At 42.6% G+C, this 21416-nt stretch overlaps 1 protein-coding gene and 1 pseudogene across 1 annotated transcript; one reads left to right on the top strand and one right to left on the bottom strand.

Moving 5' to 3' along the window:
* Nucleotides 1-6003: 6003 nt before the first annotated feature.
* On the bottom strand, nt 6004-6609 carry LOC147445221 (uncharacterized; annotated as a pseudogene).
* Nucleotides 6610-17200: 10591 nt separating this feature from the next.
* On the top strand, nt 17201-20808 carry LOC147445220 (uncharacterized). The gene has a single exon (XM_086524775.1). The coding sequence runs from the start codon at nt 17282-17284 to the stop codon at nt 20528-20530; it is 3249 nt and encodes a 1082-aa protein (XP_086380901.1). The 5' UTR covers nt 17201-17281; the 3' UTR covers nt 20531-20808.
* Nucleotides 20809-21416: the final 608 nt, after the last annotated feature.

Here is a 21416-nt window from a genome sequence, read left to right as displayed (position 1 = left end):
GGTTGGGAGAGAACTTAAAACTCACAGTTGCCGAATATACCAAAAACTCGAGGTATCATGAGCAGATTTGTCTAGTTCGGGGTTGAGGGGGGATTGTTGGTTTTTCCAAGACCTTGATTATTTTGATGTCAACCCGTGGGAACAAGCCTCAAAAGGCATGCAGGTAAGATTCAGTTTAGAGTCAAGTGTTGCATGGCAAGATTGGCTATATATGTTGTAAGGTTTTACAAAGGACTCAATATTAAAAAGAATAGCTTGTTCTTTGTGCTTTTGCTGTGTCGAGTCTTTCTCTTTCTCTCCATCTTGTTCTGTACCAATTCTCCTAGCCATGGCACCCCACAGGCTTCAACCCCCATAGCCTCCATCTCCATCAAACATGTTCATACATCAGCGTGTGCTAGGCAAAGTAGATGGTTACAATGCTCATAGTTGTGAACGTACATATCCAAACTTAGAGTAAAGCCCCATGATTGGATCATTTTGTGACGCAGTTTCCACTATATATTGAATGTGGCAAAGCTGATTTAGAATGGTTAGGTATTGAACCACTGGCAAAAATATTTTGGATTATCTTAGTTTATAAAACATTTTGTTTCTCTTTTTGTTAGCATTAATCTTGGTGTCCTAGAGCACTTTTTTATCTCGCTAAAATGTTTGACGATCTTGAGAATAGTATCAAGTGTGCTTGGGATATCGTGGAGGCCATCCCCAATGGAGGGGCAACATATGGTGCCAAATGGTTTGAGAGGCAATGTTTGAGCCTGAGATCGATGAAATGATCGAGACGATCATGGATTCAGAAAGGCTTATCTATGATGATATGAAAAGTGAAGCTGATACGCCGTTGTATGATGGAGCACGTGTGTCTAGATTGAAGGCGCTCCTGGTTCTTCTCAACATGCAGGCAAAGTTTGGATGGAGTGACACTAGCATCACATCGCTTTTCAGGTGATCTATTAGAATGTGTTTACTTTAATAAAAAACTCTAGATGCATAATGATCTTATAGATTACTTACACAAGTGTTTTCACATTTTTTTCGCTGTGTAGATTGCTTATACTGCCAGCTGATAATGTGATGCCAGATTCCTGAGAGGAAGCAAGAAAGATCTTGCAAAACTTGGGGATGGATTACAATTCGATTCACGCTTGTCCTAACGACTACATTCTTTTCAAAGGGGAATACATAGACATGGAGAAGTGTCCAAAATGTGATTCCGAGAGATATCGAGTAGATCTCCACGGAACAAAAATCCCTAAAAAGGTTTTGTGACATTTTTCTCTGCTTCCTCGCATCAAGCATTTCTCCGCATGTAAGTCCATGGCCGCCCTAGCATCATGGCATGAGGAGAATAAATCTTCAGATGGTGTGATACGGATTCCTGCAGATTGCGCAACCTAGAAACATATAGGCGAAACATGACCGGATTTTGCTCGGGAAGCTCAAAATTTGCAACTAGGCCTCGCTATGGATGGCATAAATCCATTTGGTCAAAGATCAACATCTTACAGTGTATGGCTCGTTGTCATCGTCAACTACAACATTCCCCCGTGGTTGACTACCAAGAGGGCTAAGCTTGATTGTGCCGGGGTGGTATAAAGTGAAGAATATGGATGTGTATCTTCATCCACTATTGGAAGAGCTACAACAATTTTGGATTTGCATAGAAGTGGTGGATATGAGCCGACACACAGGTCGACGGACCATGCATGACTATCCTGAACTGACAGAATGCTCAGGTGATTTACACTCAAACTCAAACACTGTAAATCTTGGTTTTTCTCAATCTTATCTATTGTCATGTGTATACATGCAGGGCTTCAAACGAGCGGATACAGAGCATGCGTCACATGTGGACCTAAACTGAATGCACGTCGGGCGCCCTTATTGAAGAAGCAAATCTACGAAGGTCATCAAGCGTATCTTCCAGAGAATCACGTGTTACGTGATGGATTTTTGGGAAGAGAGCCACCGAGGATGTTTGCACAAGCATGGTTAGAGCAAAAGGAGATGTGTGATGACGGTTTGCCCCCAGGGATGAAGAGACTCTCTCTATGGTACGAGTTACCATATTGGCTCCGACTCATGATCAATCACTTGCTCGATCCAATGCACACATTCACGAATGTGGGTAATCTGCTATGGGACCATCTGGCCGGCAAGAAAGATACTTTGGGAGCCATGATTGACCTTAGAAATGTGGATCGTAGAAAGCAATATTGGCCACAGACAGCATCCGATGGATCGATAAAACTCCCTAAAGCGCCATGTATTTTCACAGGATCCCAAGAACGCAAAGTAAAAGAGACCATCCGATCTGTGCGGACCCCCACTGGCGTAATGCACCACTCCGAACGTGTTTCACTAAAGAAGGAAAGCTTATCGGTTTGAAGTCACACGTCTGGCATAAAATGTGTCATGTATTTTTGAAGTGGAATATATCATAGTGGAAATTGTGTAACAAAATCGTGTGTGAACTTTAATATCATTGCTAGACGTATTTTGCAGTTTATTTTGCTGGTGGCCATTGAGGGATGTTTGTCTCCTGATGTCCGTAACACAATCTAAAAACTTGCAAAGTTGGTGCAATGGATCTCACAAAAGGAGATCAATGTAGACTCCATACCATTTGCCAAACTAAATGCTCTGGAGGTTGTGTGCATGTTTAAGAAACACTTTCCTACTACCATGCTAACCATTCAGGTGCATCTTCTTGTTCACATAGTTGATGAGGAGGAAATAGCTGGCACAGTACATTCCAGATGGATGTTCTTTTTAGAACGTTTCATGAAAACACTTAAGGATATGTGCGTCAGAAGGCACGTCCGGAGGGTAGCATGGCAGAAGGTTGGCTGGTATCAGAGTCCCTAGTTTACATTGGAGAGTGGCTAGACGGATTTGATAAAGCCCGGGACACGCTATGGAGAACCATAGATGATGAGCGCATATCTGGGATTGTCATGTGCAATCTCGGTGTTGAGAAGAAGATGATGGAAGATCTAGAGGCTAAAATCAATCGATTTTGCATGCTTCACAATCCAGTGATGCAAAAGTGGATTTCACAATACGAGGATGCAAAGCAAGAGCGACAAAGGGCACGAATCGAGTGGAGAAGGGAAAGACGACCACCGATGCATTATCCGGCGGGTCTGGAGAGCCTACCAACATTCATGAGCTTAAGATGGTTGCAGAACCAATTGAAAAGCGCACAACAGAGCGATGAAGAAGTGACCCTTGGAGTGAAGTATCAAGTGAATTAAAAGACAGAGTCATTAGCATGCTGCATGACGGGTTTCCCGTGTCAACACAGGATGGCCGCTTCAATGAAGTGCAAAAAGCAATAAAGCACGGGTGGAACAGACCAGATTGGCTGGCCAAAGAAGATTGGAAGAATGCGAAGCGAGCAACGCACGAGAATCCTGACAAGTGGAAGCAACAAAAGGAGGTAGCCAAAGCACGAGTAGAGGCAGGGAGCTCGCACCACTTGGGGAGCGGCGGGTGGGCATCATTTGAGGCCGATTTTGTAAGTGTTTTTGCATTGCTCTTTAGGTTTGATAGTTTAGGGATTAGGGGTTTTTAAATTCTAACATAATGGATTCTTTGTATATTTTTAACAGTGGTCAATGACAGGACGTGACCCCACACCGTACGAGCGCGAGTGCGCAGGTAGGAAGGGCTTAAACACCCTGATGGGGACATTCTGAGTTCTCGCGGCGGCATGGGTAGTATTAGGGTTTACTCTGTTCTATTTGTTGTATTGTTTTGCAAATTATATGTTTATACTTACAGAAAGCTGTCTTATTATGCGAAATCCGACAAATACGCCGCATGGACGTGATGAGACGTCTGATTAGACGATGCCAGTTTAGTTGTAGCTAGATAGCATTAGTTTCCTTTTGTCGTAGCACATGTATCATGAGATGACATGTATACGTCTTTTTGTAACTATTAGAAAACCATGTATATTTTCTCAATAAGGACAATGGTGTTGTAACTATTACATTTGCAAAGCTTAACAATCAAGTGATTTTGCCTATGATGTGTACACTTGTCATTGATTTACTTTCATCAATTTACTTTTGTCAGTTTTGTATCTTTATTCTGCAAACATTACTATGGATGATGGAGTTAATGGTTATATTGTCCTGTGGGTGACTACTTTGGGTCTATACCTAAACTTGCACTTTCTTTCAAAGGTGAACTGGGCTTTATCTTAGATTCATTTAGGTTTACTCTATTATTGAAACATTCAATATGGTTGATGGGTGAATGCCCTGCCACCAAATTTTTTTACTCTCAGGCGTTGCTATAAGTGTGGCTATATAAGGCTTTGCAACATCGCTATGAGCGTAGCTATAGGTAGCATGTAAGCGTCGCTATAGCCATCGCTATATGCATCGCTATATAGCAATGGCTATAGCGATGCTCATAGAGACGTTCCCGTATCCACGCTATTAGCGACGGTCTTAGCGATGCCGGGGAGTATAAAAACCCAATGTATTTCCATCGCTAAAAACGTCACAAGTGCACACAAGCTCTTGTAGTGGAAGCTTCCAATAGCACCACATGCCAACACGTGGTGCTATAACCAACTTTGCAAATGGCTTAAAGCCCCTTTGAATATTTCTATAGCACCACATGCCAACACGTGGTGCTACAGGAAGATCCAAAAAACGCATAAATTAGACTTCCTTTAATTAGCACCACGTTCCGACACGTGGTGCTACAAACAGCTCCCTAAAGTGCTCAGATTAGCCCTTATGAATCTTTCAATAGCACCACATTTTGACACGTGGTGCTACAAGAAACTTTGCAAAGGGATTAAAGCCCCTATGAAGATTCCTATAGCACCACGTAATGACACATGGTGCGGAAGACACCGACTGCCAAGTTCTCCAGATTCCAAAAAATAACGGGCATCTTTTGGCAGCCATTGGGTGAGACCTAGTTATAGTGGGGGTAGCATGAATCCCATGCTATAGTTATGGGAGCTCCACTACCCCCAGGTGTGACGTAGCTCAAAATCAAAGCTCTGTCTAGTAGTCCAGGCCGACGTGGACTACTAGAGAGAGAGAGAGAGAGAGAGAGAGAGAGAGAGAGAGAGAGAGAGAGAGAGAGAGAGAGAGAGAGAGAGAGAGAGAGAGAGAGAGAGAGAGAGAGAGAGAGAGAGAGAGAGAGAGAGGAGTGATGAGTGAATGCATCAAAAAAAAATCCTAAATTAAATCTCTCTTTAGCAGTCCACATCGGCATGAACTGCTAGAGAGAGAGAGAGAGAGAGAGAGAGAGAGAGAGAGAGAGAGAGAGAGAGAGAGAGAGAGAGAGAGAGAGACTTTGAGTGAATTTTGATGCAGAGAATGGTGAGAGGAGGGCGAGAACTAGTGGTGTGGGTGGCAACACTACTAGTTATAGCGACAACATTGCTAACTATGCGGGTGGGGGTGAGAAATGGTTGTGAGGGTGGCATCACTGCTACTTATAGTGACAAAGTTGCTAACATGTTCCAACTAAATCCAAAAAGGAGGAGCTTCTCTAGCTTAACATAGTTTTTTTTTAACACCCATAGCAATTCTCTTTGCACCCGCCTGGTCTAGGCCCTTGCATGCTAGAGAGGAGGCATGGATTCGGAAGTGCCTAGTCTCCTTGTAAACTTTTTTCCTGAATCAAATCTTGTATTCTTTGCAGTCTTGAAGTCAAGTTCCCTACAAAGATGAGATGTTATTGTAATACTTCTCATTCTTATGTAAAGGAGAACCACAAACATGTTGTGCAAGAACCCTAGAGAGATAAATAAAGAGAGAAAATAGAACATAAGAAAACTTGCAACATAGATGGAACATTCTAGATAGATAAATAGATTGAATCATTCTCCACGGAGGTCAGATATGACCCATGGGACCGAAAACAAAAACATTACAACACGGCCTTCTAAGTGAAGGCATTAGATACATAGTAGTTAAGGACTGAAGGTCCGTCAAGAGGGTGGGTGGAAAAAAGAAGCAAAACCTAGGTGGGGTCGGGTAAGGGGATAGCCCCTTTGGGAGTTTGAAACTCCTGGATGATGGCCTTACCTCCTAGATATACTGACCATTTACCTTGTTTTCGTGCTTCGTAGACCTTTTTGAGTTCTTGTTTCTTCATCTTGAGTTGATTCATGGTCAACTCCTCAACAATACAAACCTTTGTTCCCTTGAGGAGGTGGGATTGGCGCACCAACCTCACCCGCTCCTCTTTTTTCTTGAAAGTGAGAAGGCAATGCTCAGGTGGAACTTGCCTATGGGTGTCATTGATCCAAGAAATGACTTCTAGCGTGATGTTGATTGCTTGAAGGATATTGTTGAGCTTGATAATTGCTTCTTCAAGGGTATCGTCGGTGGTGCACCATCGTGAGGGAAGCCCACCAATCTAGACCTTGAAGGAGTTCTCTTCCTGAAGTCTCTGTTCTTGAAGATCCATTGTCACAGAGGTCTGCACTTTTTTAATGTCTGCAGAGTGAGCTTGGGTGACTTTGGCTTCAACTTATTTGGCTTTGTCTGTGGAAAGACTGACCATAGAGTCAAAACGTGCCTCAAGATTGCTAAGGTGTGCTTTGAGGTCACGATTCTCTTTCATAAGATGATCAACAAATCTTTGAAGCTCTTTGATCCGATCGCTTTTACTCGATGCTTCTACAATGGCTGAAAAACTTGGTTGAATCCTCACAGTACCCTTTGGGGTATTCATGATGAGACCCCACTATAATCCAATGAGACCCAAATGTAAACCAGTGTGACCCCACGGCCTTAATTGAGCTTTAGTTTGGCGGTTAAGGTTCATGAGGGTGCCTCGTGAGGCTCGCATGGATTTTTCATAGCTTTGCAGGGCCGTGAGTTCAGGGCCACGCAGCGAGAGATCCGTGAGTTAGGCTGCAAGAGATTCAAGGCTTGCGAGAGACTTGATATGAGAGGTTTGAAAGCTTACTGTGTTCGAAGGCTTGATGTGTGCTGATGTTCTGACGTCATCACAAGATTCAGGGGCTTGGATTTGGTTTGAAATTGAGGCTATGGTGATAGGCCTACCGCCTCCCCACAGGGAGACTCAGGCGTTAAGGGGTTGAGGTTGAGGAGGGAGAAATCCTACAGTAGAACAAGCACACAAAGAGAGAGAGAGAGAGAGAGAGAGAGAGAGAGAGAGAGAGAGAGAGATTGTATTAATGTCATCAAAGGTCAAACATGACCTATGAAACCAAAGAAACAATTCTTATGCTCTATCGAGATGATCAATGGGCACTTCATACTTTAGGACCATGGAGATACTAAGAATCCATGGGGTTTCTTTGAGAGAAAGGAACATAGGGAGAGATCCAAGCTAAAAATGTGAGCGAAAAAAGCTTGAATATGACCAAATATGGACACGTGATACTTAAGAACCACGGATGTATTGAGAGTCCATGGGGTGCCTGTGAGAGAAAGGAATATAGGGGGAGATCCAAGCTCAAAATGTGAAAGGAAAAAGATTGAATATGTTCAAACGTGATCCTCACTCTAAACTTGTAAGGGGCATAGTGAGCGTGCGCATGCCGCACGTGCACACATGCATGCGTACACACACACACACATAGCACACAACTAGGATTGATGTGGATGTGCTACTGGAAAAAATCGCAATGGAAACATATAGGATACCCTGATAATTCTTGCTTTGCACAAGCCCAACAAAATTGCATGGGGACAATTCCTAGATCCATACCTTGTGTGACTTCTTGAGTTTTAAAGTTTATGAGGGTCCCTACTCCAAAAGGCTTGTCCCTCATGTTCTAAACATGCCTTTCTTCTATGAGCTACATTTTCCACACTCATTCCTTTTTAACTACATCTTCACACAAGAAAGATAAACCACATTATTGCTAAAGAACAGCTCCTTAATGGTTCATTTGAGGAATCCTTTGTCTCCTTTGTAATGTGTTATCACACCAACTTTCAACTTAATGTCCTATAATAGCCACCACCTCTATCTTGGCTTAAATACACTGCAAGATCTAAATAAAAACATTATGTGAATGATTATTGAATTAAGTAGAGGTATCTTGACTAGTTTGGGCTTTTATAAATCGTATATTCTATTTTTTGCTCAATTTAATAATTGCTCAAAAAAACTCGTTCAAGATTTGGGATGCTTCTTCTAAAGTATAGATGTCAACCAAGGCATTTCCAAGCACGACATCTATTTTCAACAACCCTTGACTAAAAAGATCATCATGAACTCTTTTGCTCATATCAGCATCTAGTGTAATGCCACATGCCTTCAAGATGCAAGTGTAGGGGATTACATTTAGAGAGATGCCATCTCTTGGCATCTGCTAAAAAGAACACAGAGCTCCTGGCCCTATCCCTATTGGCCATACCTCCAGGGGCATATCTCCAGTCAATGCATCAACCCATGCCGAATGTGCATCAGTGCTAGTACAAGACCCTGCAACAATGCAACAAACCTGTAGGCTCACCAAGTAAAAATGTTAGGTCCCTTGCATGGACCTCAAGACCCAACAACACACGAGGGTCCCTTGAGCCCAGGCACAACACTATGGCTGGGTCTATAATCGAAAACAAAGTGTGATCAGGAGCTCTCTAGCTCGTACATAGCACTTTCGCAAATGGCATGGATGATGCCCCACACAAAAGACCAATAAGCGGCCTCCAAGAACCACTAAAAGCAACCACGCGCTCTGGCTCTGCGGACTCGAGGCCGCTTCACCCACAATAGCCCGATCAGGGAACTGGAACAACAACCTACATGTGTGCTGACCTACTCAAAACTCTGTTGCATAACAGTTTTCTGCGAAATAAGACCAAGTCGACCCTCAACGAGAGGAATCGGTAACACAGCCCACTGCGGATGCCAATATTCATTGTGAATGAGAGAGAAGGACTAGTGTGCCCTGCTCCCATGAACCTGCTCAACAGATGCACATCACGCAGTCCCTTCTCGGGTCAGCTCACAACCAACACCTACCCACGCAGGGCGCTGATGAAAAACAGCCCAGAAGGGGGCAATGACACTCCAACAAGGGGCTTTGATCGGAGCACACATACATGTTCCTGATTTTTAGAACGTTGGTTACGTCGCGTGATAGAGTCAACATCATAAAACGGGCACTAACACTGGTTACGTCGCGTGGCAAAGTAAATTAAGCTTTGTAGAACTGCTTATATTGAGGCCATTGATTTGGGACAAGAACAATGGCCTAGATCATGCCAAGCAGCCGCTTGTGGGCTCAAGAAACCACCAAAGTACCAAGTAAACATTTCTTTTATGGGTCCGATGTGTTGGGAGAAGAGGGGGAGATCGACCACTTAAAATATTCAACACAAGCTTCCAAGCAATCACCATCAACCTGTCCACCTCTTCTTCCAATTTCCAAGCACACACACTCACCTAGACTATGACACACACACACACACACACACACACACACACACACACACACACACACACACACACACACACACACACACACACACACACACACACACACACACACACAGTAAACATAGAATTGACATAGACAAGCTTGTAAGAGATGTGTAAGAGATGGAGACTAGATTAGAGAGTACACAGCAAATAACCATAGCATAAGAGAGTAGAGAAGAGAATCTGCAAGAGAAAGGCCTAAATCTCGCCCCATACTCCATGACACCTCTCTTGTGGAGTTGGTATCTGGTATATTATTTTGAGTTTAAGGTGCCAAAAATTGAGGCCCCTCTTTTTATAACCACTTTACTTTTGCAAATGAGTGAAGCTCATTAGTTCTTGCATGACCCATAAGGGAAGTTCCCACTACAACTATTTACATAGCCATAGTGGCTTATTGAAATGATGTTCTAAGATACTGTGCAAATATAAAATGGCCACGAGTAATTGCCGTCGTCTCTTCATCAACTCCTCGCATTCCACTCTACAAAATCATCATCAACTCAATTAGTAAAATAAATAGACAGCACATAATTAACCATTACGCCCAGCTATCCCAATTGTAGCTGACCACTACAACAGGAGGGTGCCCAGTCTCGTAACATCCCTCCCACCAAGGATAGCAACTATCCTCAGTTGTTCAATAGACAAATCAACTGGACCGTGAGTGATGGAAAGTGTGGAGAAGGTCGGGAAAGTTGCGAAAAAACTTTTCAGGCATCCATTTGGCATCTTCTCTAGGGTGGCTTTTGAAAGTCAAAAGGTAACGATTATAAACCATTCCCGTGCGTGTAGTGGTGGTGTCATGGTCAACTATTTTATCAGGGATGAGTTGCTCTTCTTGGTCTACAAGTGAAGGTGGGTCTTCATAAATGTGGTGTGTAGGTAGGGGTCCTCGGAATGGGCGTAAAAGACAAATGTGAAAGGCATTGTGAATGTGCCAATGTGCAGGTAGTTCTAAACGAAAAGAAACATCATTAATGACAGCTGAAATTTTGAAAGGTCCATAAAAACGAGGAGCAAGCTTAACAAATACATTAGTATCAATGCTTTTGATCTTGCGTATTTTGATGTGAAGTAAAACATGATCACCTTCTTTGAATTGGTGTGCCTTGCGGTGCTTGTTAGCATGCTTGGTGTAAAGTTCTTGTGAGTGTTTAATGGCAGAATGCACACTTGCATAAATATCATGAAAGTCAGTAGTGAAATCATCAGCGGTAGGCACAACATTAGAAAGACGTGAAGCAGGAGTAGGAAGTGAGTGACCATAGACAATTTCAAATGGAGACTTACCCGTGGCAGTGTGAGTGGTATTGTTGTAGGAAAATTGCAAAATATGAAGGTAATCATCCCATTTCTTAGGTTGAGAAGAAACATAAGCCTTTAACAAGTTAATAATAGTGCGGTTGGTGACTTGGGTTTGACCATTAGATTCAGGATGAAATGCAGAAGTGAAGTCAAGTGTAGTGCCAAGATTTTCAAACACAGTAGTCCAAAAAGCACTACAAAATTTTGAATCTCGATAAAAAATAATCACTTTAGGCAACCCATGATGTGGGAAAACAGTCTTAAGAAACAAAAGTGCAGCTTGATGTGCTGTGAGTGTTTTCTTACACGGAACAAAGTACGCTTGTTTAGAGAAACGATCAATAATAGTCCATATCATGTCATGTTTGTGCGTTGTGAGTGGGAAACCAGTAACAAAATCCATTGAAATATGTTTAACATCCATTCTCATAGTAGGCCAACAGAAATCACGACATAAATTTTGAAAAGTTGCAGCAAATCCTCTGTGTCCAGCATAAGGTGGTTTGTGCAATTCTTCAATAATTAATGTACGGAAAGGTTTAGTCACACACAATTTTTGTTTGAAATAAAGGAAGTTTTCTTGAATAGTGTATTCGAGAAATGTGTGTACAGAATTATCAAGCATGTGCAACCATGTCATTTTGAAGTCATCATCATGTGCATAAGTGTCAGGCATAGTGTCAAATGAAGTTCCCGTAATGGTTGATAGATGATTAAGTGATGGTCTTCTACTCAAAGCATCAGCTACAACATTTTCTTTACCAGGTCGGTATTGAATGTTGGGCTGAAAGCTTTGAATAAAAGCGGTCCACTTAATATGTCTATCATCTATTAAGGGATGAGAAAGTAAATATTTGATACTTTGTTGATCAGTTTTAATGATCAAGTCAATACCCATTACATAGTGTTTCCAAATTTTCAATGCATGTACCACAGCAGTCAACTCTTTATCATAAGTACTGAACTTTGTTTCAGACGGTTTGAATTTACGACTTTCAAATGCAATTGGATGGTTATCTTGCATGAGGACTGCACCGATACCTTTTCCACTAGCATCAGTGACTACCACAAATAATGGTCTTTCAAAATCAGGCAATTGCAATACGGGTGCATTAGTCAAAGCATGTTTAAGTGCATTAAATGAGCTTTCTTGCAAATCAGTCCATTCATAAGGCGTGTTTTTCTTCAACAAGAGAGTCAAATAATGTGCTTTGTAAGAAAAATTACGAACAAATTTTCTGTAATAGCTACAAAGACCAATAAAAGATCGTAGCTCATGCAAGTTTTTGGGTCTAGGCCATGATTGAATGGCTCCAATTTTCTTTGGATCGACATGTATTCCCTTACCCGATACAATGTGTCCCAAATATTCAATTTCATATTGGAAAAATGAACTCTTTTTATGATTCAAGTACAAGTGATTTTGTGAAAGCAGATCGAATACACGTGTTAAATGTTGTTTATGCTCTTCTTCAGATTTACTGAATACCAAAATGTCATCAAAAAATACAATCACAAAATCTTGATGGTCAATGAAAATTCGATTCATCATGCGTGTGAATGTAGCTAGTGCATTTGTCAAACCAAATGGCATGACAAGAAATTCATAGTGTCTAGTTTGTGTTTTGAAAGCAGTTTTGTAGACATCATGTTCAAACATTTTGACTTGGTGATATCCTGATTTAAGGTCAATTTTGCTAAAGATGTGTGCCCCTTTCAGTTTGTCTAGTAGATCATCCACTCTAGGAATAGAAACCTATTCTTAATGGTGATCTTGTTTAAAGCCCTGTAGTCAATACACATACGAAAGGTTCCATTTTTCTTCTTGACAAGAAGTACTGGAGCTCCGTATGGTGAACTACTAGGGCGGATTAGGCCTCGGTCAAGTAAATCAGTGATTTGAGTTTGTATTTCCCTGTGTGCGATAGGATTTACATGATAAGGTGCTCTACAAGGAGGTTCACTCCCCGGTATGATGTCAAATTTGTGGTCTTCTGGGCGTGATGGTGGAATTCCAGGTGGCAGATCATGCATGAAACAATCTTTAAATTGTGAGAGAAATTCATCGTGGGTGGAATTATGTGAAGTTTCCGTTTCATCAGAAATTTGATTTACCAAGACTAGGTATGTTTCCCCTGTTTTCGAATTGCTCGTTTGGCTTGAGTGTGAGAGAGGAGTGGAAATTTTTGATGTGCCAGTGTTGCTTGGATGGAGAAATTTTTATTATTATGAGTGAGAGACATTTTACATGTTTTATAATTAATCAACGGGTCAAATTCATGACGAAATGGCATTCCCAAAATCATGTCAAGACCATGCAATGGTACTACCAAGAATGTACGTGCTTGTGTGAATTCACCAATGCAAACTTCAACAGTGACTTGAGTTTTACAATTAAAACTTTGATTATTAAAAACAGGTTTGACCTTATGAGGTGATGAAATTTCAGAGAGTGATAATTGCTGTGCCAATCGTGTGGAAATGAAATCATGGCTACTACCATCATCTAACAGAATGGTGACATTTTCACCCTTAACAGTGCCTTGCACTTTAAACAAAGTGTGAGGAGATATAGGAGTACCTGAGGATGGGTTGTCATCGTTATCATAATCAGGATCATATCCCTTACCGTAGTTAACTTCCACTTCGTTATCGTCGGGTATAGCATCTTCGATGAGGTTAAGAGTAGCTCCGTTGGGGCGGTTATTGTTGAAGGGTTTCTGATTTGAATTCCTGTTGACTCCATTTGAATGGCCATTGGATTGACCATTGCCCTTAGCATGACCATTTGGGCACTTATCTGCATAGTGACCATACTGAAAGCATTTAAAACACTTCACCTTTTTGTTACCATTAGAATTTGGAGAAGAACGCTGGTTGGAAGGATGTTGGTTGCCTCGTTGCTGAGTGTTGTTGTTGTTGTTGCTCGTATGTGCAGTTAGTGTTAGCAGGTTGATCAGTGTGAGAGGAATGTCCACCTTTTTTCTTTTCTGCGTTGAGAGCCAAATTAATGGCCTTTGACAGAGAATCTGGTTTGAACATATCTACCTTAGCACTAATTTGTAGTGCCAAGCCTAATATGTACTTTCGCTTCAATTTCCTACGACTAACATGTTCAATAGCTTGCAATTGAATTAGACAATTCCAAAAACTGTCAGTGTAACCCTGTACATCTTCATTTCTACCCTGTTGAATTAAATCCCATTGACGTCGTGCTTTAGCTTTGTACTCGGTGGGAAAAAATTGAGGTAAAAATACTTTTTAAAATGCATTCTAGGTGCGTGGTCTTCTTCCATGTTGTTTGGTGGCGTTCCACCACAATGGAGCGCTGCTAGTGAGATGATTTGATGCACACTTTACCATTTTACGCTCGGGAAAGTCTTCATCATGAAAATAGTTATCTAGTTGGCTAACCCATGCTAGAACCGTGCTAGCATCTTTAGTGCCATCAAAATCTTTGAAAGTGAAGGCTTTTTTTGCTAATTTTGTTTTTCTTGGGTGCCGGTGCAGATTCGGTGCGTGCAGAATGCAATAATTTATCTTCAAGTTCTTGCCTTCGCATGTGTTTATATGTGAGTGACTGCTGCAAATTTTGAAGTTGCTCTGCAATCGTGGGTGCCTGAGGAAGGTGTGCCATGATTGCGTGATTTTTTTTTATTATTATTTTAAAAAAATAAATAAATACTTAAATGGTAATGCTGAAAAAGGCTATTTGGTAATATTCATAGATGCAATATGCGGAATAAAATAAATAACAGAAATGTAATGTACTTAGCTGAGAAATAGTGGTTGCGTCTAGTCCAGAATGGCGATACGCTAGGAAATTGCCAGAGAGTAGACGGTCTGACGGTGTGTCACCGAGCCAATTGAATTTTGTAGCGTTCGGTCTCCCTTACCCCCAAAATAATAATACACTGATAATTTTACAATATGGTCACTGCCTGATTCGTGCCCTGTGTCGTGGCGGATAGTCGTTAATTATACCCGGCCTTTGATCGCCTCCTGTTTTGAACTTTGAATGCGTTTCATTCAATTTCGCCTTGTTCAAATCGACAGGTTTTACTGTTCAATGGCCGATTAATGATGATGTGTGGGTGCCCTCTTGAAGTATCAACAGTGGTTGAATTTAAAGAGCTTGGAGGATTTTGCAGTGGGCGGCTGAGGCAACCAAGTTTAAATGGCAAAGCTTGTAAATTTTTGCAGTGGGCGGCCGATTAGGAAAAATGGGCGGCCAAGTTTAAATGGCAAAGCTTGTAAATTTTTGCAGTGGGTGGCCGATTAGGAAAAATGGACTGCCAAGTTTAAATGGCAAAGCTTGTAAATTTTTGCAGTGGGCGGCCGGCCAAATTTTAAGCCATCTTTTATTTTTATAAATGGTGTGTAAAGGCTACCAAAAGCCTTGCATGGCGTGCTGGAAGGCTGCGGGCAGCGCGCGAGTACACAGAGATGCTTAGGGTGCCGTGCAGGGTGAGCTTCGGACCGCGAGGGAGTGACGTCTTTTACCTAGCAGGCCTAGGCGACAGCATTGGTGGCAGTTGCGGGCATTTCCGTGCAGGTCGATAGCCTGAGTTGGAGGTCCTTCCCACGGCCGGAATTTGAATTAGAATCGCTGCTAGGCAGTCCTTCCCACAGTAGGGGTGAGCCGGATGGCAGAAATTGTGGATGTACTCTGCTTGAATAGAGGAAGCACAAGGCAAGGGGGAATACCGAACTTGAGGCTTTCAAGCAGGAGAATTACGGCAGTTCTCCGAGGGTTTCGATAGCTCTTTCCATCCTTCCTTCTATCTTCTTTAATTAAGCCTTCCGATGTCGTTCATCATGACAAACAATTACCCGCTCGAAGTAAAAAATCTTCCGATTCTCCAAGCTTTTATGCTTTCTTCTTGCCTTCACAATCCGCAATAATTATGCATTAGAATTGAAGGTGAACACTCGACATACCATATTTTGGGTCGTTATGAAGCCGAGTTGGAAATCAGTCGCTGAATAGCCACCAATTAACAGGTGATTTTTCTTATGCAAATTCGGTCAATTATACTTCGAATTTCCACGAGTCCTTGAATCCTTGAATTGCAAGGTTGATGATTTGCAATTGGGGTTTTGTCGATTAGAGGAACTCCTCCTTAAACTTGAAATCTGGTGCCGATTTATCCTCGAACCTGAGGCTCTGATACCACTGTTGGGAGAAGAGGGGGAGATCGACTGCTTAAAATATTCAACACAAGCTTCCAAGCAATCACCATCAACCCGTCCACCTCTTCTTCCAATTTCCAAGCACACACACTCACCTAAACTATGACACACACACACACACACACACACACACACACACACACACACACACGATAAACATAGAATTGACATAGACAAGCTTGTAAGAGAGTGTAAGAGATGTGTAAGAGATGGAGACTAGATTAGAGAGTACACAACAAATAACCATAGCATAAGAGAGTAGAGAAGAGAATATGCAAGAGAAAGGCCTAAATCTCTCCCATACTCCAATGCACCTCTCTTGTGGAGTTGGTATTTAATATATTATTTTGAGTTTAAGGTGCCAAAAATTGAGGCCCCTCTTTTTACAACCACTTTACTTTTGCAAATGAGTGAAGCTCATTAGTTCTTGTATGACCCATAAGGAAAGTTCCCACTACAACTATTTACAGAGCCATAGTGGCTTATTGAAATGATGTTCTAAGATATTATGCAAATATAAAATGGCCACGAGTAATTGCCGTCGCCTCTTCATCAACTCCCCGCATTCCACTCTACAAAATCATCATCAACTCAATTAGTGAAATAAATAAATAGCACATAATTAACCAATACGCCCAGCTATCCCAATTGCAGCTAACCACTACAACAGGAGGGTGCCCAGTCTCGTAACACGATGACAGTTCGCCTACTAGTAGTTACGGTTCGTATATTTAGGAATTTTGTGTGAAGGCCTTGAGATTAGGGACAAGGGAGGCAGTACTAGTGTTAGAAAAAACTAGGAGTCCACTGTATTTTAACCGGCCAAAATTGGAAAATTTTGGTTAGATTTTGAGCTTGCATTTAAGAAAACCAAAAAATTTACTCAAGTTTTAGTGTAAATACTGGCAAAAGCTTCAAACTTTGACCTAAAAAAAAGGACAATTTCAAGTTTGCCCATATTTTCACCGGTTAGGGAAGATGTAGCCCTGGCCGGTACTGACGATGTTTGGTGGAACTTTGATTGGGGTCCCATGTGTCCCTTCCAGGGCTAGAAAAAAACATTTTTCCTAACCGACCAATATAAGGGGAAACTTGAAATTCTCCTGGTTTTCAGGTCAAAATTTGAAGTTTATGCCGGTAATTACACTAAAACTTGTGTAAATTTGCCGATTTTCTTAAAGGCAAGCTCATAATCTAACCGGGATTTTATAATTTCAGCCTTTCTACCACTGGTCCGACTCCCTTCCTTTCGTGCCTTTCCTTTTGATATGCATGCTTATTTGGCAAAGAAGCCGAGAGGAAAGTGCGAAAGATCAGCGTTATTGATGGTCAAATGAAGGGCAGCAGTCGCAGCGGAAAGATGGCAGCTTCGGCCTCGGCTGCGCCAAATTGGGCAGACGGACTTGATTTATGCAAGAAAGCTTGCCCGAGTTGCACGTTCTTGAATGGCAAGTCTGCTGGAACATGCAGCGCCTGTGGGCAGGCCCTCAAACGTGCAAAAATCCCATCGGATGCCCACATCATAGATGTGAGCAGTAGTGATGATGATTCCGAAATAGAGTGTAAGAAGTGCAGTCTGTTGAACAAGGGGGGGTCGTGGGAGTGTGCTGCATGCGCCACACCTTTTCTTGAGAGTGGCAAGGAGCCCATGGGTGTTTCAAGCTCTCACGTGTATGGGGATCCTACAGGGGCCAAGTTTTCATGCGAGCAGTGTACCTTCTTGAATGACATGATTGCTAGTCATTGTGGTTGCTGTGGGTGTGATCTCGGATCAAGAAAGCTCATGATCGAGAAGCAGATAAATGCATATAGCAAGGAGATCAACGTGGACTGGAGTGGTGCTTCAAGCTCTCATGTCTACATGGATTCTACAGGTTCCAAGTTTACATGTAAAGCATGCACCTTCTTGAATGAAATGTCTGCCCCTAGTTGCGCTTGCTGTGGCTTTGCTCTAGAATTGAGAAATCTTATGGTGGAGGATCAAACAGGCATAGATGTTCACGAAGCAGAGTGTGAGCCATCCGAGGGCCGTCTCATTTTGTGCCAAGCTTGCAAAGGGAAGTTTGGATCTAAGAGTAGTGGATGCGAGTTGACAAATTGCAACCATGGATTTTGCCGATCATGTTTGACTACTCTTGTGGTGGAACGCCTACTTGACCTGATGCAAGCAAAGGAATCTGATCAAGTATTGATTAAGTACGACTCCACAATGCGGTGCCCTATGGAGGGGTGCAACCATCCTTTCAGTCGGGGTGACGTACGGCTGGTGGTTGGGCCAAGTACTCACGAGATGCTTGATGAGTGGCTAATGACATCCATCAGGGATCGAGTTGTCTGCCCAGTTATTCGATGCTGCCCCAATTGCAAAGACATGGACCAGCAGCTGCTAGTTCACCCTGACCAAGCCCACCGAAGGTCACTCGAGAAGGCTCTCAAATGCAATGGACTCAATCCGGCTCTAGGAAGGCATCCAAGTAAGTCTGTGCTTGTGCAATACTTAAAGAATGCAGCACCATCTTCCATTCTGTGCTCGTCTTGCTTCATTCTAGTTTGTCAGAATTGTGGGCTGCCATATGTGGGGGGTGTGGCCCATCAATGTGACCCCTTGCAAAGACAATTGATTGGCATCACTCGCTCCATCACGAAGCTCTGTTTTGCATACATCCAAGAAACTACCCAGTGTAGGAGAAGGAAAAGCACAAGAAAAGGTCGTAAGGGAATGGGATTCTTCTTCACAAACAGCAAGGAGTTCAACCAGCCAATGCAATCCCAGGATGGTAATGGGTTGATTTTTGAAAGCTTGGTCAAGTGGTTTACTTTGAAAGATTTTGGAGATTTTGAAGATGTATCAAAGATACAGGGTACAAGTGATCAAGAGCATACGATTGAGGATGGGGACATGAATGAAGCAAAGTTACAGAGGGGGACGGCTTCAGTTGTGGATAGGCTTGCACAAACAGCTTTGGAGGAACTCACAAGTTATATATCACGAACATCAAACGATAACAAAGGCAGAGTTTCACCATTAATTGCAGAATTGCTATGCTGTCATGACCTGCCTTACACTTTGATGAAGTGGTTAGTAAGCATTGACTCTCTTACGGACATCACTGCTCGTGGTGATCTTTATTGGACCGTGCTAAGTTTCATGCGGGCTTTATCTAGCAGCTGGGATTTACTACCACTGCTTTGTAGTCGTGAAGCAAAGCATGACTGTTTTGCAACCCAATCTCGATGGGAAACACCTGGCTCTGTTATGTCAGAATTTGAAAAGCTTTTCAAACAAGCTCAGTTTATGCTTCGACGAGGTGATCACCTGCTTTTGAGTAACAACCAGGAAATCAAGGGTCCCAAGGATCAAATGAAGAAACACACTGAACACGATTCCTCTTTGTCATCTAGTTTGGTGGCAGACGTGGTAATAACCTATGAAAAGCTGCATAAAGAAATAATGTTGTGGGAAAGTAGGACCTTGAAACATCACTGGTCAACCAGTAATACTGAAGTATTGAGATTGTTGGAAAAAGGTGTGCGCCACAAGGAGCAGCCGTTATGTCATGAGTTAGAAAATAATCTGCTTAAACTAATTGATGCATCGAGTCAAACCAGCTCAAGAGGAGTAAGGACACGCTCAATGCAAACTGAAATGGAGGTGGACAGTAGTGAGCTCGGTGAGCAATCATCTGCAGTTGAACGTGATGAAGAGGCAAAGAGGGATCAAGTTCATGCCAACCCAGGGCCAACTTTAGCTCTTGTAGAAGCCTACAAGAAGGCCTTACAAAAATTACAGTTCAATGAGGCATGCCTCCTTCAAAACCATTATTTTCGGCACTATGTCTCAAAGAGTGAGGCATTGATGCTGAACAAAAGGAGAGCACGGGCTATTATTGAGGAGATGACACAGCTCAACACTGTACTTCCACTAGAGTGGGAATCATCCATCTTTTTGCGCATGGATGAGCAGCGCTCAGATGTGCTTCGGGCCCTCATTATTGGGCCTGAAGGCACGCCTTATGAGAATGGAGTGTTCTTGTTTGACTTGTTACTTGAGGAGACCTACCCAGACACACCCCCTAAGGTGCAATTTCTCACTACCGGAGGTGGGATGGTGAGGTTCAATCCCAATTTATATGCAGATGGAAAAGTGTGCTTGAGTTTATTAGGGACATGGTCAGGACCAGGGTGGAAGGCTGGACAGTCTACCATCTTGCAAGTGCTGGTGTCTATTCAAGGATTGATATTGGTTGCGGATCCCTATTTCAATGAGCCCGGTTATGAACACAGCGGAAATCGGCAAGCTGCAGATGTCTACCTCCACGATCAACGAGTAAACACAGTGCGCTACTCAATGCTGCCTGCTCTTCGCTCTCCTGATCCGCTTTTCCTGCCTGTTATACATACCCACTTCCTGCTCAAGGCTCCGTATATTCTCCGACAGTGCACGACTTGGATGCATGATGTTTGTTCCTCCTCTGTGGCAATCGAGCTCAAAAGGCTGATCAATGAACTCCAGCTTGAATTGAAAAAGCTAACAGATGCCAATTCTCGTCCATCACAGGATGTCAATTCTCAAGCTGAGTAAACAAACTAAGGTTACACCCAAACCCTGCGCATCTCAGTTAAGGTAGCTCTCATGGCTTGTGACCCTGCTAGAATCTGGTGGTTATTGGCTAACACAAGGATTGGCTAAAAGAACCACACACCCCCCCCCCCCCCCCCCCCCTTCCTTCCAAACACACACACACACACACACACACAAACCCTAATTTCCTCTCTTACCCACTTTTGTTCATGTCTTCTGTCTTGCAATCCCAAAATGTTCATATATGATACTTAAATGATTATATACTGTTGACTTAATTCATGTCTTTGGTCTCGTGGAACATTTCGGCTGCCTTCAGGTCTCTGTAACATTCCTTTAAAAAAAAAGTGATACTGTATTTTACTGGTGGAAAAAGTGAAATTGAGGGAAATCCGGATCAGGTGGGCGGGCCACTGCCATTAACATGGCTTGTCATGTTTGTTGGGCAGCCCTCTCGACTTTGGGATACCTTGTCATGGTGAAGCTCTGTTACATGCATAGCATAGAGACTCACCTGTGCTTGCTGCTCTAGTTTGGTGGTACTTTTCAAGGATGTACAAGCTCTTTGCAAGATTGCCCTCTGGATGAATTTGGCATCTTGTGATGCGGCATAGATGGGTCCAGCAAAGTAAAATAGAGACAATATTCAATATCTCCATCAAAATAGCTCGTAAAGCAACAGAAGTGCGGTTTCTGGTTTGCACTGTATGGCAAGTGGTAATCCTCTTCACACTTCGGGAATAGGTAGACAATCCATGTCACTACCAGCTTAAACTACATTGGTGACTTTTCTTGCGAGTTGGCAACAGACTAGCTTTTCCCTCATTTTATTTGCTACTCACTGTGATGCTCTTTGTGGACTGTCAAAAAAATTGTGTGAACAGTT

Source organism: Adiantum capillus-veneris, chromosome 12 (assembly GCF_014529385.1).
Source record: "Adiantum capillus-veneris isolate H3 chromosome 12, ASM1452938v2, whole genome shotgun sequence".
NCBI lineage: Eukaryota > Viridiplantae > Streptophyta > Polypodiopsida > Polypodiales > Pteridaceae > Adiantum > Adiantum capillus-veneris.
This window is presented reverse-complemented; position numbering and strand designations above follow the sequence as displayed.

Excerpts from the sequence above, each read along its gene's own strand:
- LOC147445220 (XM_086524775.1), top strand. The coding sequence starts at position 17,282 with ATGAAGGGCAGCAGTCGCAGCGGAAAGATGGCAGCTTCGGCCTCGGCT.